The sequence below is a fragment of the Pimephales promelas genome, chromosome 11 (genome assembly GCF_988280905.1).
Source record: "Pimephales promelas chromosome 11, fPimPro1.hap1.1, whole genome shotgun sequence".
In the NCBI taxonomy this organism is placed as follows: Eukaryota; Metazoa; Chordata; class Actinopteri; order Cypriniformes; family Leuciscidae; genus Pimephales; species Pimephales promelas.
The window spans coordinates 13083309-13102118 of NC_142779.1; the positions used below are offsets into that span (position 1 = coordinate 13083309).

At 38.3% G+C, this 18810-nt stretch overlaps 1 protein-coding gene across 1 annotated transcript; it reads right to left on the reverse strand.

Moving 5' to 3' along the window:
- Positions 1 to 1400: 1400 nt before the first annotated feature.
- On the reverse strand, positions 1401 to 18733 carry urb2 (URB2 ribosome biogenesis homolog). Its single transcript, XM_039672927.2, has 10 exons — positions 18535 to 18733; positions 14500 to 14642; positions 14138 to 14314; positions 10640 to 13889; positions 10374 to 10534; positions 9390 to 9500; positions 7212 to 7454; positions 4439 to 4535; positions 2514 to 2653; positions 1401 to 2288 (listed from the first exon to the last, which is right to left on the reverse strand). The coding sequence occupies exons 2-10, from the start codon at positions 14623 to 14625 to the stop codon at positions 2091 to 2093; spliced, it is 4503 nt and encodes a 1500-aa protein (XP_039528861.2). The 5' UTR covers positions 14626 to 14642; positions 18535 to 18733; the 3' UTR covers positions 1401 to 2090.
- Positions 18734 to 18810: the final 77 nt, after the last annotated feature.

Here is an 18810-nt window from a genome sequence, read left to right on the forward strand (position 1 = left end):
AGTGAATTGTAAAAACTTCCAGGGTGTTCATAGAAAACACGTCTCCTAGTGGCCATAATAGGTCAACATGTTTCTTATGAAATAACACCACATTCACAAAACTGGCAGCTGTACTTTTTAAATGACCACTTTTAATCTCAGATTTAAAAAAAAAATACATTTGGAAATGATTTTGAATCCAAAAGACAACTTGTCATATTTAAATCGGTGCACATTTTTAAACCTGCCAACACTGAGCACCTCTCCCTGAGCGATTCAGACTCGAACATGAAGCCAGCTGACTATTATGACAATAAACGCAGTCATGCATGAAATATGGTAGAAATAACATTCAAGCTCTATATTAAACACACACTGACATGTTGGTATAACGTTTGATAAATGTGCCTTTCTAATTGCCATCCAAAAAAATTCAGACGGAACTCCACATGAGTGTGAACAGGACCGTTTCCATCTTATATCAGTAATTATAATGTGGGCAAATATCTTTTCCCTACATTCTGTGGTGTGTTGTATCTAAGCCCCTACATTTGAGCATTCACTGGGGCTAATGAGCCAAATCTGTTTTGCAACAGTCTTGGCTCTCGGCCATCTTGTCTGATCATCCTTGGCAGCTCCTGGGTGCCGTCTATGATGGTTTCTGCCCCGTTCTAGCTCTCCGCTTTCCTGCAAGACCCCCTACAGACACCAATTCTAGGGTACCTGCTATTTCCTGACTCTGCTGATAAAGGGAGATTAAAGCTTGGGAAGTTTAATTAATACAGGAATGCCTCTGGAGGGTGGTACAACACTTGAAGACTTTTTTTTTTATCAAACACAAACCTGAAGTACTACTACTGATCAATTGGGAAAGGGTTCCACCATCAGTTTGCCCACTAGACACACACCTACATGTTGCACAGGACCAAATGCCATTTGGAAAGCCAGACATAGTCAAGAACTTATTCTTGGACCCTTTACTTCATGCAGGATAGTGTGACTGACATGGCTGTGAGCAACATTGAAGCACAAACCTGCAGGATTTCCTTTAAGAACCTCAAGTTTCTTATGTGTAACAACCGTTTATGTCTTGAAAATACCTTTAGCCACCAAGTAATTTCATCATGATGCTCTAAAACGAACTCTTGAGAATCTTACTTGCTGCCATTGTAAAGTACACAACTTTCTAGTTGCAATTGTACAGTCCATGTTGAACATTTTGTTGTATTGTAATGGCATTATGTTTGTATAGCTGTATGTTTATTCAGTCTGCATCTGAGGTATCTCCTGTATTGCATCTAGATTCTCTTTGTAGGGAACATCAGCAAAACATTGTTGTACATTGGAGAACGGCTAAGTTAAGGCACACCAGAGCAGTTAGTGTGACTGCTCTAATGTTAAACATCATTTAACAGCATATGTCTAATGGGTTACATTTTTAATTGGTTATTTGTCATCCAGGACACTTTTACATTACACTAATTTCATAGAGTCCATCTGCAGCAACCTCAGGTTAATTGGTTTGTTCAGAAGAACAACCTTGAGAGAGAATTTCACCAAATCTGGCTGATGAGTCAGACATTTGTTTCAGGACTTCAGGTTGTCAATTCAGATAAGCGCAAAACATCTTCACACTTTTAGGTCTTTAACTTCAAGCATATAACAGGGTTTGCTGAGAACACCAGTACAACACAGAAAAAAAGTACTGTTCTCGTTAAAAAAAAAGGTCATTTGTCATGTACAAAAACTGAGGAAGTATTAAAATACAAAGTGTTAACAATTATTTCAGACCGTTTTCCCTCATTTAAAGGGATAGTTCATCCAAAAATTACAATTCTGTCATAATTTATTAACCTTCATGTCGTTTTAAACCTGTATGACTGACTGACTTCTGCAGAACACACACAAGAAAAAGGTATTTTGAAGAATGTGGGAGTGAACTGACTTATAAATCAAGATATCTTTTGTGTTTCACAGAAGTCATACAGGTTTGGAACAACATGAGGGTAAATAAATAATGAAAATGTAAAACATTTCTAGAGATATACTCATCTATAACAATTATATGTAAAAAATATAGATTTATTCACTCAAGGCAGAGGATGCAATTGTCAGACGGTGTACTTTTCTTCCCCTTGCCTTTGAGTTTTGTGATAGAGTGTATAACTATTGTACAGTTCATTGAACACTTCCTTGACACCCATTTGAAGGGTGGTGTTCAAAAACTTGATGTCTTGTTCAACACAATGGTCCAGGATACAGTATACTCCCTCTGTTAGATGTGACTTGATTTCTGGCTGAAGCGTCACCTAGGAAATAAGACCGAAACTTAGTGAGGGTTTACAAAGACACCAATTATCTGCAATGTGCGCTAATGCGATTGTTCAGTGCAGCAACATGAGTCTAGGGCAGTTGGAAGGTCAAACGCATGTGATTTATAACACTGAGAAGATTCTTCTCAAACATTCTAGCAAATTTTTACTTCAGGCAAGCGGTTCATGAGAGCAGAAACAAGATCAAGACTAGTGTCTCACCCTCTGCAGTTGACTGACGTATTGTGCGACCATGAATGAGGACAGGACTGTGAAATTTTCAGCAGCATTGGCAATATGAGTGTACATCCTCTCCACCAGCCTAGCACACTTCAGAAGATTTTCTCTGTCTTTCTCGGAGGCTGAAAGAGAGCGTTTTAATTAGAACTGTCCAAACAAAATGTTAAAACATGATTAATTATGCTTAATGCCGTTGGTGCATTAAGATAACTCTGATTCTAACTTAAACCATTCACCCTCTCTCCATCATGCCCTGCAATAAAACAGTAATATTGTGAAATATTATTACAATTTAAAATAATTTAACTAATTTAATATATTTTAAAGTGTAATTTATTCCTGTGATGGCAAAGATGAATTTTCAGCATCATTACTCTAGTCTTCAGTGTCACATGATCCTTCAGTACACAAATCAATCTGATTTGCTGCTCAAGAAGCATTTCTTATTATCTTAACTTCTCATTATCAATGTTGAATACAGTTGATATTTTTGTGGAAATCATGATACATTTTGTCTCAAGATTCACTGATTAAGTAAAAAAAAAACAACAGCATTTTTTGACATGGTTACAAATGTATTTTTGTATAAATGTATTTTTGTATACACTGTCTTTTTTTGACATAAAGACAATGTATTTCAAAGTCTTTACTGTCACTTTGTCAATTTTATTAATCTTTGCTAAATAAATGTATTAAATCTAAAGTGATACCAAACATTAAAATGGTAGTGTACCTTTGTCCAGTGTCTTTAAACATATGCAAATATATTCCAAATCTATTAATTACGCATTCCGTTCTCCTTTAAAAGCGAACAGAATGCATTAACCACCAACCATGACAATATTATAATAATGAATCCTGGTTAAATCTTTTCAAAGCCACGTTATCTGAGGAGCCGGGCAAATCAGAGTGAGTGATCATGGCATCACATTCATCTTTTAAGAAAGTTACCACAAGATGATCAATAGGATTGAAATTGCCTCACATCTGAATACATCTTAGTTCTGACTGAGCTTTGATGTCATTTATGAATATCTAAGAAATGAAGAAAGACTAAATGTACTGATGCAACTGCCAAAAAAACTTTAAATCTTAACTCATAAAAAGAGTTCTCAATTCAAAGAGAGAGATGCCTTCAGTGCTTAAATGCGTTGAACCTCGAGCTTAGGGATCAAATTCAACCTTCTTTCTACGTGTAATTTTTTTTCTCTTTCACTTCATTTTGAAATTCAATCCATAGAGCCACAGTCTGCAAGCGTCGGTCTCTGAACACAGCTCAACGAAGTGCTTGTGTCTCATTAGATGAATCATACCTCAAAAAACATCTTTTTCTTCCTGTGCAGTTAATGTATTCAGGGCAACTTGTAGATGGGAAAGTTTCAGCAGACATATGGAGGGATATATATTTTTGAGCAGTTTCTCAAAAAGAAATTGAGCAGTTTCAAATGTAATGGCTTGCCAGCATCAGGAGATTTCCACTTTTTTTGTCCATCAACTACAGTCAACAATAAATGTATATATGTGTACACAATAAATACACACAGACACAAATAAATATATGATTTCTGAAGGATCATGTGACACTGAAGACTGGAGGAATAATGCTGAAAATGCAGCTTTGCCATCACAGGAAGAAATTACACATTAAATCAGCTCTATGCAGTTTTTTACCTTAAATGAATAGCTTCGGAGTTATTGCAATGGTTACATGACTATTATTATTTTATTGTATGTTGTGCTGCTTTAAAATATATTTTAAAAAAGTTATTATAATTAAAATATATTCAAAATGTATTATTTACTTACTTACTAACCCCAAACCTTTGAATGGTGTATTATGCTTAAATTGAAGCATCTGACGTGGCTTTTAGAACACTTCTGAATGTGGGTATAATAAGTATGCTTACCTCTGTCAGAGTCGCTCCGCTGTCTGCCTTCATGCATGACTGATGAAACCAGGCGATAAAAGCAATTCAGGAAGGCGGGAGAAGCCTTCAGCATCACCTGCAAACATTTAAAGCTCTCAAAATTAATGCACAGCTGGGCTTGGTATAAAACCCGTTGGCCTTTATGTTTATCCCATGAATACTAGCCTTGTCTAGATTTAAGTCGAACACAAAAAAAAAACAATAATCTTCTGTGGCACAAACACATCAAGCTAAACATTTCTTTGATGCCTCCATAGGTGGTTGGCAAAAGAACACTATGGAATGATTCAAAAAGCCTGAATTCATCTTTTTTTATTAAAAGTCACATTTTTAGTTGAGTCCTAGCAACAATGTAAGCAACATATTTACAATGACTGGCAGGATAATGTGTGTGCGTATATACACTGATGAGCCAAAACATTATGACCAGTCACAGGTGAAGCAAATATCATTGATCATCTCCTAACAAGGCCACATATCAAGGACTATGTCCAAATTGCCCCCTATATGTTTAAATAGGCACTATTTAAGGGGAACAGCCATTTGTAGTGGTGTCCGAAACCATAGTGAATGTTATCAGGTACACTCATTCAATCCCATAATGCACAGCAATTAGGAAGTACAACAACTGAAGTACACTCAACCGCTAGAGAATACCCACTTTGAGGGCCGTGCCGAATGAATTCCCTTGTCTCGCCAGAAGATGGCGCCCACAGCTTAATCATCCATCCATTTTCCAAACCGCTGGTCCAATGTGGCTACAGCGTAATATTTTTAATTGATTTTTAAATTGTTTAAGGTTTATACATGCTAATTTCCATTCCATGAGTTCAAGTTGCTCCCGGTCAGCAGTGGTGAGAATTTACAAAGGTCTGAGGAGGAACGAACCACAAACCACAAGCCGGTGGAGGGAGTGTGGCCACTCATTCACGTGACTTTGTGTCACTTATTAAAACATTGTTGTAGACCAGCTACACCCTTTCAGGACAATGGTCTTCCCTGGTGGAAATAGCCTCTTTCAGCAGGATCATGCACCCTGCCACACTGCACTCATTGTTAAGGAATTTTTAGAGGAACATGATGAAGTTCCCCAGTTTTCAGTTTTCCCCAGATCTCAATCTGATTGAGCATCTGTTGGATGGCTGGACCAACAAGTTTGATCCATGGAGGCATCACTTCACAACCTAACTACAGGACTTGAAGGGTCTGTTGCTAATGTCTTGTGGCGCTTTTCCACTACACAGTACCAGCTCGACTCGACTCGACTTTGTTTGGTTTTCCACAATGTAAAAGTTGTACCTGTACCTGCTTTCGGGGAACTTTTTTGTATCACCTTCGGTGAGGTTCTGAGCGAGCTGAAGCGATACTAAAATGTGACGTGAAAACAATGCCGACTGCTGATTGGTCAGAGAGAATCTGACCGCACGCGCCAGATGAAGTATCCAGAATAACCCCGCCATTTTTAAATAGTTTGGCCAGAGATAGTTACTAAACAACTTAACTTACTACTATTATTATGGCAACTCAGAAGAATACGCCTTGGTCAAACGAGAAGGTGCAGACTTTCCTTTGTTTGGTTGCCGAAAAGAGGATCCAGTGAGAGCTTGATGGGGCAACGAGGAACGAAAGATTTCGCTATGACGCCCGGGTACTATTTGTGGTGGTACTCTCTGCAATGGAAAATGGAGCGAAAAAAAAACGAAGAGCCGAGCCGAGGTGAGTCGAGTTGGTTTTGGTAATGGAAAAGCGCCATAGGTGTTAGCGCCATAGGCACTGTTTTGGCAGCATGTGGAGGACTAACAGAATATTATGCTTTGGTTCATCTGTATATGTATAATCTGTATATTCAAATACAGTTAAATGGCTGAAATAGGTTATATTTTATAGTTATTAGGTCTATTGCCCTAGTGGATACAGAAAGTGTGAGTGATCAATTACATATAGTGTAAGTGCACCTGTAGTTGTTCAGTCATCATTATGGCTAATTCATGGTCATGGACCACTCCATTCTGCTAACCCTAATTTGTGCTCTCATTTTACTTTATAAAACCTATCAAACACAAGGTCATGTTGAGATTGTACCAAGTTTCCCACTTTCACTGGGAAAGAAACCTGTGCACCTTGAAGTTTTGCACAATCTCAGCATTCCTCATGTCCCAGACTAACCGTGGGCGCTTTCCCCCTCAGGAACTGTGGCAACTTTCCAAACTATATTCTAATTTTCACTCATATTCAGTGCAAATTAAACACCTCTCCAGGGTACTGTAATGGTCGCTCCAAACATCAAGCAGCATTAGTCTGTAACACACCTATTTGCATAAACCTATGAGCCTTATCAAACTAATTTACAAATTCATCTGAATGTTACCTATTTACCATGACATCCACCATTTTTACAGTACATAAGAGCAAATTACAAATTTATTTTACTTATTTTTAAATTTTTGCAGAGTAATATGGTTTTCATCTTAAGAAAATACATGTAATTTTATGTTTACTGGCAGACGTATTAAATTCTTGATCCATACAATGAATACTTTTTTTTGTCCCAAAGCAAGTGCATATAAACAGATACCAGCCTTTAAAAAGCATGTGGCACAGTTTCTTCCTCCACATCCTCAAGGTGATTTTAAGTAAATTGGGAAATGTATAAGGATATAATTCAACTTTAAAAAGTGCAACAATAAAATGTCTATGTATTATCAGGTTTAAGCTCTTATCTCTTTCTTTCCTTCAGTCGAAGGATACTCACCTGAGGGTAGCAGTGGATAATTGCAAACAGGGCTTCATGGATAGCCTCAAAAGCAGCATGGTAGTCCTCCATGGAATGACTGTCAAGAGGCACAAACTGCAGTGCCCCCAAAACCACAATCACATGGTGTGGATTGGAGATCTGTGTTTTACCCTGCCAGAGAAGGGAAGTCAAAGCCTCGAGAGTTGGCAACGTCAGCGCACGGGTCAGAGATGGGAGCTTGCTGGACTCCTTTATTACAAACTGAAAACAAGGGAGGAAATCTGTAAGGAAATCTGTGAAAATCAAGAGCCTCTCAAATGGTTACTGCTAACTTCTTCCTTGTTTTAAGTCATGAGATGTTTGTCTACAATAACCTTTCAACAATTTCTGGATAACAAAATCAGCAGGACGAAATTTCATATTATGTAACATTTATGCATTTAGTTTTCCTTGGGAGTCAAATCCACGACCTTGGTGTTACAAGTGCCATGATCTACCAGTAGAGGTAAATGGTCAAAATAAATAAAAAAACATGAAATAATGAATTAGATTGCTCTTAAATTCAACAAGGCTACATTTATTTGGTCAAAAATAAAGCAAAACCGTAATATTGTGAAATATTATTACAAATTAGAATACCTGTTCTGTATTTTAAGATATTTTCAAAGTTCTTTCTGTGATGGCAAAGCTGAATTTCCAGTACCAATAATCTATAATTTACTGTCATATGATCCTTTAGAATGTTTATCAATGTTGAGAACAGTAGAGCTGCTTAATATTATTGTGGAAACCATGAAACATTTTTTTAGGATGCTCTGATGTATAGAAATTTCAAAGAACAGCATGGAATTTTGTGTGACTACAACTCACTTTATCAATTTAATTAATCCTATTTCCATATTTTTGATGTAGAGGTTATTTCAAATGGGGGAAAAAATAGGTGCACCTATTAAAGATTACTTTAAGTTTTATGAAACAATATTTGGACTGCAAAGCTGAAACAAACCAGGCTTACATTTACCAGAAATCCTCCAGACATCTTCAAATGTAGCAGAATATAAATTCACACAGAATAGTTTTCAACTGCTCAGCAAACGATCAGTGCTTTAAAATATTAATGACAAAAGTAAAGTTTACAGAGCTTGTTCTTATTTTTGAGTATAAAACACAGTGGAGATGTGAGTAGAGCAAGGTTAACAAAGCTTCAGGTCGCTGTGCTGAACTCAGCTAGCGGCAGCTCTAGTATGTCAAGTTCTGACACGGAGAAGAAAGGTGCAGTGATAAAAGTAACCTGACAGGCACACACAGTCCTTCTCTGAGTGAACTCAGTGACATAAAGAAGACTTTGAAAGCTGACTTTTCCAGGCAGATGAATTTTAATGCTAAATCAAGACAAGAGAGTCAGGACGGTTTTACAAATCTGGCTGCATGGTGTTTTTCACTGCCAGCCAACTCTCTAGACACCCTAAAGGAAGGAACGTTTCAGGCTCAATAGAAGTAAAGCATTATCACATCTACTGTATTATGCCCCTCTGATTATATTTAAGCAAGATTATATTTCAGGAAATCACATATAAAGAAAGTAAACAGGGCCAAGCACTTCAAGGGTTTAAAAGTTGAAAGGTGATTCTCATATTTTTTGTTAAAGCACTTCCTTATAACAATTGTAGGGGTTTAGTTACCCTTTAAATAGCCCCCATGTTTCCATTGTATCTTGTCTAGTTTTGTTTGTGTAAACAACTCACCAACAGCGGTTAGACAAATGGACATGGACACAGGTACCGGCAAAACCATGAATTTTACTTGGTTACATGAGACTCACCAACAGCAGTTAACTAGACAAGATGCATGATGGAAACATGAAGCATGGACACCGGCACTGACACGTAGGCGTATTTAACAGAAGCATTAAAGAAATACATTTAATGAGAAAATATAAATGTAAAACAGTACATAGACTTCACTGTATAAATTATACACTGACACTTGTTAAAGCTACTATTAAAGTTCTCACACACCGGCACGAACACGACACAAAATGTGAATTTGACTTGGTTACATGAGACTCGCCGCCAGGCACTGACACAGAGAGTAGGTATATTTAACAGAACCATTAAAGAAGAAACCGGCACGTAACGACTAAAAATAAACACCGTGAACAATCCAGACGATCAACCAATAAGAAGAAATACTCACAATGAGAGTGGATATGATTTGTGGGGTGATAAGCCAAAAAGCCTTTGAGCAATGCTCTGGAAACAGACAACAGGAGAGCAGCTTTATAAAAGTCACCGCAGAGAGAACTTCCTGCGAAAGGGAAAAATATATACATCATCAGTGCGTACCACAAGCATGCTTAAAAAATCTAGTGCTTTGAGAAAGAAACAGGAATGCATTTTATCTTAACGTTTTCATGTCAACATCAATCATCCATTTCCATTTCATCCATTTCTTTGAAGAATAAAGACACAAACAAAGAATCTATCCAAAACGAGTGGCAGACTTTTAAATATTAGAACTAAGGCTGTCATTCACTAAATGATAATGTTAATAATCATATAAATTAAAAAAAAAAAGATATTCAGTTAATTAAAAAAAAAAATTAAAACTAAACAGACCTTTATGTGATTATTAGGTTCAGTCATTTGTGTGAATGACATTCATAGGGAAACATTCTAGACTTCTATTTCTAAAATTGCATCAAACCCAGTGGAAAAACAAAACTGAAAATATTTTATCTGCAATAATTCAATAATGAAACTTCCCCAAATCATTACGGATGTAATATGACATTCCTTAAGATGTGTTTGCCCTCTGACCTGAAGTCCTCCACTGGTGTTCATATTTTTATGAAAGAGAGTGTCACTCAAGGGTGATATTTCACTTCAGCTCAAATTCAATTATACTTTTCACCATTTGAAGCATTTATTTGTCCAGTCTGTGTTTTATCCTCAAATAAATTACATTTAAAGAGTGTCTTTTTCAACTATTCACTGATGTTGTCTGCTAAAGGCTATAGTTTTCTAGGTTTTTGGAAATTACACAGAACACAATGAAACTGAATAAATTTGCTAACCTTGTGAATATATTAATTATATTAGGCGATACATTTATTGCATTAACTATTACAGCAATCATAAGAACCCAAGAATAGACACTCAGACACTAGGAGAATCTTACAGTTGAGTGGCCTCCTTCAATCTTTGCTGGCACAAGCCCCTCTCTGAGCATCAGCAGTAATAGATGGAACTGCTCTTGAGAACAGTTGGACACCAGCTGATTAAGAAGCTCCTTTACTGGCCCTTCCAGCTCCTTCACGTCTGACAACGACATCCAAGTTCCTGATGAAATGATTGAGAGACTGTTTTCAGAACAGATAAGTGTGTTCACAAACACAATTTTACTCTAGTCAAGTAAAGGTTTTAAAAAGTTTTAGGACATTGTACCTGACAGCAGCGCGTAAATACTCTGCAAAATCCCAATATGGACTTCTTCAAGATCTGCTGCTTTTGTCTTGTCCACAGCCGTGTAAAAAGCAGATAGATAGTTAACTGATGAAATGAGGAAGTCCATAGGACGAGGTGACGGGAACAGTTCCTTTAAGATCTGCTGGTAAAAGCTCCGGTAGAAAGCCATTCGGGATATTTTCTCCAGCCCGTCGTCCTCGGAGCAGGAGGCTCTAGCTAGTTCACTCCTGATCATGACCGTTACCACTTCAACAGAGAAGGACTGCCTGAGGAGACTACTTCCCTTGCCCATCAGCACAGCCAGAATGGCTGGCTCCATGACAGAAGTGGCCTTCTCTAACAAATGAGTCAGAGTCTGATCCAGCTGTTTGTTCTTGCCGAGGGTTGGGATCATTTCTTTGCAAAGTATGCTTAAAGTTGCCAGATGGAGTTGTAGCAAACAGATATCCCCTGTGTCTACAGCCAGAACTCCTGCGGCGATGTTACTTTCAACCATGAAGGAGGTAAACTTCTCCAGATTGAGGCTCATGCTGCTCTTCCTGTCGATTAAGAGCTGAATTAGGGACTGAATGAAGTCTTGAACTGACTGAAGGAAAGACAACCATGTCGGGCCATCCACATCTTTAAAGAGCCCCTTGCTGCTCTGAGAGAATAGGGATGTCATTGTTGCCTCTAAGAGATTACTTCCATGAACAACTTTCAGGAGTGTTTGAGAGTTTTTAACCAGCAGAAGTGAAGCCATGACACTGAAAAGCTCTTTGAGCAATGCAACAGATGCAGAGACATTGACGCTTTCATCACACTGAACACAAGACGCCAGTGTGAACAAGCACAGAAAAAGTTCTGAATAGTCTTCAGGGGACATTGCGTATCCATTCAGGACACTTGTGATTTTGAGTAGCTGCAGTAATTGATCAACCTGTGTTTTAGATAGAGGTATGGAAGATCTCATTTTGACAGAGTCGAACATCTCCTGTCCAATGGCTTTCAGTCTATTCAGAGGTGGTGTCATGCCTGTTTCTCCATCTTCTACACCAACCATTTCCCCACAAGGCGTTTCCAACAAAAACGAAGGACTGATTAACTGCATGTGCAAGTCGAGTGGTCCAAAAAATGCCTTGATGATGCACTTCATCACTGCTGAAAAAATCTCAGGGAGCTCACAAAGAACAGGACTCTCGAGTAATTGTCTGGATATTAAGGAGACCGAGATCCCAGTGTTGTCCAAATTGCTTCCAGAGGCATCCAAGCTCTTAAGCAAAGACTGCAACATGCATTCTGCAAAATCAGACGTGTCTTTTGGTTCGAGATAAGGGGCAATTAATGGAAGGTTGGAGGTAACAAGAAACCAGTTAGCTGCCTTATAAGTGTTAGTGTTAACACTGCAAAACTGAAAGTCCCAGATCTGGTCGCCATCGAGCGTTATTGAAAGTTCTTGCCTGTTTAGAATAAACTGAGCCAACTCCTTCATTGCTGATGCATCTGATGTTACAGTGGATGATTTGAGCAAGCGTATCTTCAGCTTGTGGAGTACAAGTAGTTTCTGTAATAATTTACCAAGTGGACTGTCCATGTCCCTTAGCGTCAGGGCTTTGTCCACTAAAGCGCCACTCTGTGAGGCAGCTGGTGATGTGTACTTGTTAGGACAGTGTATCTGAAAGAGAGTATCCACCTCAACCCAAGTATGAGTAAGCAGAAGGGTTACATCTTGGAGCTTTTCCCTCCAAACACCTTTGGTGACAAGGTTCTGCTTCAACAGGTCTTCAACGACCTTCAGTATCTCGGTCATCAGATTCTGAGTTTGCTTCACGATTGGCACCGGGGTGCTGTTGTCCAGGGTCTTAAAACTGAAGAGTACAGCATAGAGGAGCAAACTCACAGAAAACAATTTCAGCGCCAAATCCGATGTTTCATCTTGGATGTGGGGGAGCAGATAGCACTGCATCTGATTTAAAATGAGCCAACAGATCTCAAGATTTTGGCTCGGAGGATTGTCTAGCAAACACTGACTCAGTGTCTTTTGTATTGTTTCATTCAACAATGCTGGTCTCAATTCATCCGCCGCAGGCCGACACACTACATCAAGCAGCTCTTCGATAAGTTTAGGCAGCTGTCGAAGTTTGCCATAAGTTTGCAAGACGGCAGACACAAGTGCTTCTCTGGCTTTCCTAACACGCAGTTCCATATTGTCAGCATCAACCCACACACCCGAAAGGAGCTCGTCTAAATCTGGCTCCAGGATATGGTGATTCAGTGCGAGCAGAGTTCTGAGGCAGCGGTACCAAGCTGGGATGCCCATTTGGGTATTGTTAAATAATAGGCGAGCCAGTTTCCTGTAGAAATTAAATTGCACCTCTCCGTGTTTTATTCTGTCTGCAGCCACATTATAGATATCACCAGCCAAACCTGTGTTTATGAGGTTCTCAAGAGCGAGTAAAGCAATACCCCAGTTTGATGCACTAAATTTCTCATCACTATCCAGTTCATCTGTGAACCCCAAAGCAACAATGAGCTTAGTCATGAGATGGAAGATCACTTGCTTGTTCTCTCCCCCTTTGCAAAATGAATCTAGGGCGAATTTAAATAGCAGGGCTAGAGAGTTTGACTTAACGGCATAAAATAATGCCTCTTCCTCTTCGTTAGCTCCTTGGACGCAAAGTTTCGAAAGGATAATACTGACTGGGCCTTGCAAGCCCTTTCCAGTCTGGCTCTTTTTGGTCCGAGATTCAACCTCTGATGGTAAAACTTCATCCTTGAAGGACTGTAAATGATCAGGGATGAAGAGCGCTGACTGAAGGACAGCGTCCACCTTGTTCCGGATTTCCTTGCTCAGATTCTGTCGAATCTTGATGTCATCCTTCTCAGTCCATACTCTAGTGTTCAGTAAGTGTCTGAGCAGAATAAGCGGATGAAGAAGGTGTGCCGTTACCTGGGAAAACACTCGGTTGGAGTTCGCTTGTTGTTTCTGCACTGTAAGGTAGGTGCTGAGAACAACTAGCAGAACCTCAAAGACTTTGAGCGAGAGAGGCTCCTCATATTTTTGCTGCCTGAGCTGCATACTGGACAAGCCACAGAGTCGAGTCAAGAGCTCCACTAATAACTCGTACTTCGCAGTGTAGGCCACAGAGAGCACTGGGGAGGTCAAAATGCCATGACAACAGCTCAGAACAGTGTGGAAACTGACTGATGTGGGTCCTGTAGAATATTCCAGAATCCTGTCATTGATCATCTAAGGTAAAATAAAACAAATGAGGAATGCAATGGTGCTAATGTTTTTACATCTTTTGTTGTTGTTGTTGTTTTTTTTACAAAATTAACATAATAGAAAAAAAAACATTAAAGAGACTTAAGAAAATGCACTTAGAAATGATTTATTATTAAAACCAATATTAATGCAACTATACCTACTATTAACTAAGTGATCAAATACTACAACACTAAAGAAGTGAAATTCATGTGATATTGAATTACTGGTACCTGTGCTACTGTAAGACGAAGGCTAATGGTTTTTCCCTGACTCAGCACATTATGAAGCTTCCTGCTGTGAAGAATATCATCTAGGTATGTCCATAAACCCTCCACCACCTCTGGGGGCACCTCTATTTTCTTATTGTAAAAACCAGTGAGGACATGACTTGTCCAGTCAAACAGAACCTATGACAGAGAATACGAGATACATAAATGCAACATACACTTAGTTACAAACACTTCAAACAATTTGCCTAGATATATCCAGATAAAAGGAAAATTGTTTGAGAAATTTTAAGTCATGGTTTACTGTTACACTCTCAAAAATATGCAGACTGAGAACAAGTCTGCATTTCAATAAGATAAATTACCTGCTCTTTGTTAGGAAGAAGGCACTGTGTTGATATCCAAGCAAATCGAGCAAGTTTCAGTTTGTCTGACCAGGGTGTGCGAGGGTTTTTTAGTTTCAGATGAATGCCAGAGTAAATGGCCGCCATGTCAAATACCTTTGTATCTAAAAGAACAAAAACAGATTAAAGCTGCAAGCAGCATTTAGCGGGGTTCAAGCAGTTTAGGCCGTTAAGGCCTATAAGCACAAAAGCATCAAAAGACATTAAGTTTTAAGTTTCAATAATGGCAATTTACCATAGGGAATACATTGTTTTTAACATCTTTAACAGTTATAGCGCCACCTATAGTCCGATCTCCATGAAACTTTGCATGCTTGTTGAATAAGTTATGACACATGTGCTCATCAATTTTTGTGAAGTTCTGACTTTTCCTTTAGGATTTATAGGCTTTTGGGTGCATTTTGTCATGCCCCCTTTTATAAATGACCCTGTTATAGCAAAAAAAATGACAAAGTTCAACTTTTTTTGATAATTATTGATTTAGAGAGTCCAAAGAATTATCCTAGACTGGTCTGGTTCCGATCGGGCAAAAAACCAGGGACTAGTTTGCAAAAGTACGTTTTTAACATATTCGTGAATATTTAACGAACGATTTGATTGACAGCAATGGTTCTTGAGGCAAAGTTGTTCAGCATGAGGAGATCTATCAATTGATATACATATTGTGGGGGTGTGTGCAATACCACGTGATAACAGAGCCATAAAACTCGTTAGCGCCAACTAGTTGCCGATTTCTTTCAAAATTCTTACAGACCTCTAGGGCCATGAGTCAAACATGCCCAATGAGTTTCGTTCCGATCGGCCTTCGTTAACCTTGTTTCATAGATGCTCAAACTTCATTGGCCGATGGCGGCCATGTTTTTTTAGATACGCCAATGTCCTCATAGATATACATGGGGCCTTGGTCCAAGACACTACATACCAATTTTCAAGTCAATCGGACTAACGGTCATGTGGTCATAGCCCTTTTTATGTTTTTTTCATGTTATAGCGCCACCTAGTGTTCAATCGTCGCTATTTTTTTACTGTGACCTCAAATTGAACTCTTACAGATGTGTACTGAGTTTGGTGAAGATATCTCATTTACTTCTCGAGTTATAGCCATTTTAGTAAAATAGGCTCCTCCCACAACGTTTATTTTGCTTCCCCTAGCGACCGGAACGAGAAATTTCAACATTTTTTTGATAATTATTGATCTTCAGACTCCAGAGAACATTTCTGCACTGGTTTGGTTCCAATCGGGTAAAAAACCAGGGACTAGTTTGCAAAAGTAGTTTTTCGACAAAATTCAAAATGACGGAAAATCTATCATGACGGAAATGAAATCGGAGATATACATTTTTTTCATCAGGTGACCAGCTTTCCAATGATATAAGACACTTGAGTGTACGACTTGCGGTCTAGGAGTTATGAGCAGTTTCGCGCAATTGGTCGCTATAGCGCCACCTATGGGCCAATCGGGGTCATAATTTGATAACCTCTCCTCGATTTTTGTACTACCATCTGACAAAGTTTCAGAGCTCCAGCACTTACGGTTTGGGCTGCACGATGCGTTTTAGGGGAGAATAATAATAATAATAATAATAATAATTAAAGCTGCAAGCAGCATTTAGCGGGGTTCAAGCAGTTTAGGCCTTTAAGGCCTTTAAGCACAAAAGCATCAAAAGACATTAAGGTTTAAGTTTCAATAATGGCAATTTACCATAGGGAATACATTGTTTTTAACATTTTTAACAGTTATAGCGCCACCTATAGTCCGATCTCCATGAAACTTTGCATGCTTGTTGAATAAGTTATGACACATGTGCTCATCAATTTTTGTGAAGTTCTGACTTTTCTTTTAGGATTTATAGGCTTTTGGGTGCATTTTGTCATGCCCCCTTTTATTAATGACCCTGTTATAGCAAAACAAATGACACAGTTCAACTTTTTTTGATAATTATTGATCTAGAGTGTCCAAAGAATTGTCCTAGACTGGTCTGGTTCCGATCGGGCAAAAAACCAGGGACTAGTTCGCAAAAGTACGTTTTTAACATATTCGTGAATATTTAACGAACGATTTGATTGACAGCAATGGTTCTTGAGGCAAAGTTGTTCAGCGTGAGGAGATCTATCAATTGATATACATATTGTGGGGGTGTGTGCAACACCACGTGATAACAGAGCCATAAAACTCGTTAGCGCCAACTAGTGGCCGATTTCTTTCAAAATTCTTACAGACCTCTAGGGCCATGAGTCAAACATGCCCAACGAGTTTCGTTCCGATCGGGCTTCGTTAACCTTGTTTCATAGATGCACAAACTTCATTGGCTGATGGCGGCCATGTTTTTTTGGATACGCCAATGTCCTCATAGATATACATGGGGCCTTGGTCCAAGACACTGCATACCAATTTTCAAGTCAATCGGACTAACGGTCATGTGGTCATAGCCCTTTTTATGTTTTTTTCATATTATAGCGCCACCTAGTGTTCAATCGTCGCTGTTTTTTTACTGTGACCTCAAATTGAACTCGTACACATGTGTACCGAGTTTGGTGAAGATATCTCATTTACTTCTCGAGTTATAGCCAATTTAGTAAAATAGGCTCCTCCCACAACGTTTATTTTGCTTCCCCTAGCGACCGGAAATAGAAATTTCAACATTTTTTTGATAATTATTGATCTTCAGACTCCAGAGAACATTTCTGCACTGGTTTGGTTCCGATCGGGCAAAAAACCAGGGACTAGTTCGCAAAAGTAGTTTTTCGACAAAATTCAAAATGGCGGAAAAATTTCCATACCCGAAATGAAATCGGAGATATACGTTTTTTTCGTCAGGTGACCAGCTTTCCAATGATATAAGACACTTGAGTGTACGACTTACGGTCTAGGAGTTATGAGCCGTTTCGCGCAATTGGTCGCTATAGCGCCACCTATGGGCCAATCGGGCTCATAATTTGATAACCTCTCCTCGATTTTTGTACTACCATCTGACAAAGTTTCAGAGCTCTAGCCCTTACGGTTTGGGCTGCACGATGCGTTTTAGGGGAGAATAATAATAATAATAATAATAAAAATCAATACAATTACAATAGGGTTTCAGCACTTCGTGCTTGAACCCCTAATAATAAAAATCAGTACAAAAACAATAGGGTTTCAGCACTTCGTGCTTGAACCCCTAATTATCAGGCTATGTTTAAGTTTACACCAATTAAAACACGCACAGATCTCTCCCAGCTAATTAGGTGCTGAGACTTAGGCTATATATCATTACAAACATGCAAAATAATTCTGCATTCTAAATGTGTTCTTTCTGCATTCTTTGTCAGTGACAATGTAAATAATTTGTTTACACCAATTAAATGTTGCTAGAGTGTTGATATTTGATAAACCGATAATCAATTTGACCAATGCTTTTTTTTATTTACCAATATATTTATAATTTACAACTCAATCAGTTCACCAATAAATGGCACCATTTGGTGGCCTGTGAAGAATACCCAACGGTATATTAACTAATTTCATTAATAGTTTGGATACATTACTAAAGTTTTGAAATAACAGCCATCATTTAGGTGAAGAATCTGTAGTTTGATAAATAAAAAATATATTTTTGTCTATCTCGATCACAAAACTAATTTGCATTATTATGCTGTAAACAACAGCAGCTTAATAATAATAATAGTAATAATAATAAGAATTATAATACTGAAAACTACTTGTATTATTAGTATTATTATTACATGGCCAAATGGTATGAATACGAATCTGAATAGAGAGAAATTGAATACTAGTATTCCATAAACATGAAATCTACTTTTTCATATTTTCCATGGAAAATCTCATACAAAAGTAAAAGATTTTTTTCTATTTTCTATGTTAACCAGCATAGCAGATATCGGACCACCTAGCGAATCACATCGCAAAACAGTCTCAGAAAGCGTTCAAGATTTTATGGAATAAACCTTAACGTAATACACATACAATGCAATGCAATTAACTTTCAAAATACTTACAATCTCATCACACACGTGCTAGCGTTGTGGAGCCGTTCAGACCTCTAACCTCTTAACTTTAACACCAGACAGTAGTAATCGAGAACGAGATTCAACACTTGAAACTGGTTCATTGCTAGACATGATAGTTATATTGTTTTAGCACTGGTGAATTCACGGAGGAATGTCAGAAACCCACAACGATGGCTAAATAATAATTAGATATAATTTAAACAGATGCAACACGTCTGATGCTCTACGGTTAAATAAACTTTTTGATTAATCATGTCTGAGAGT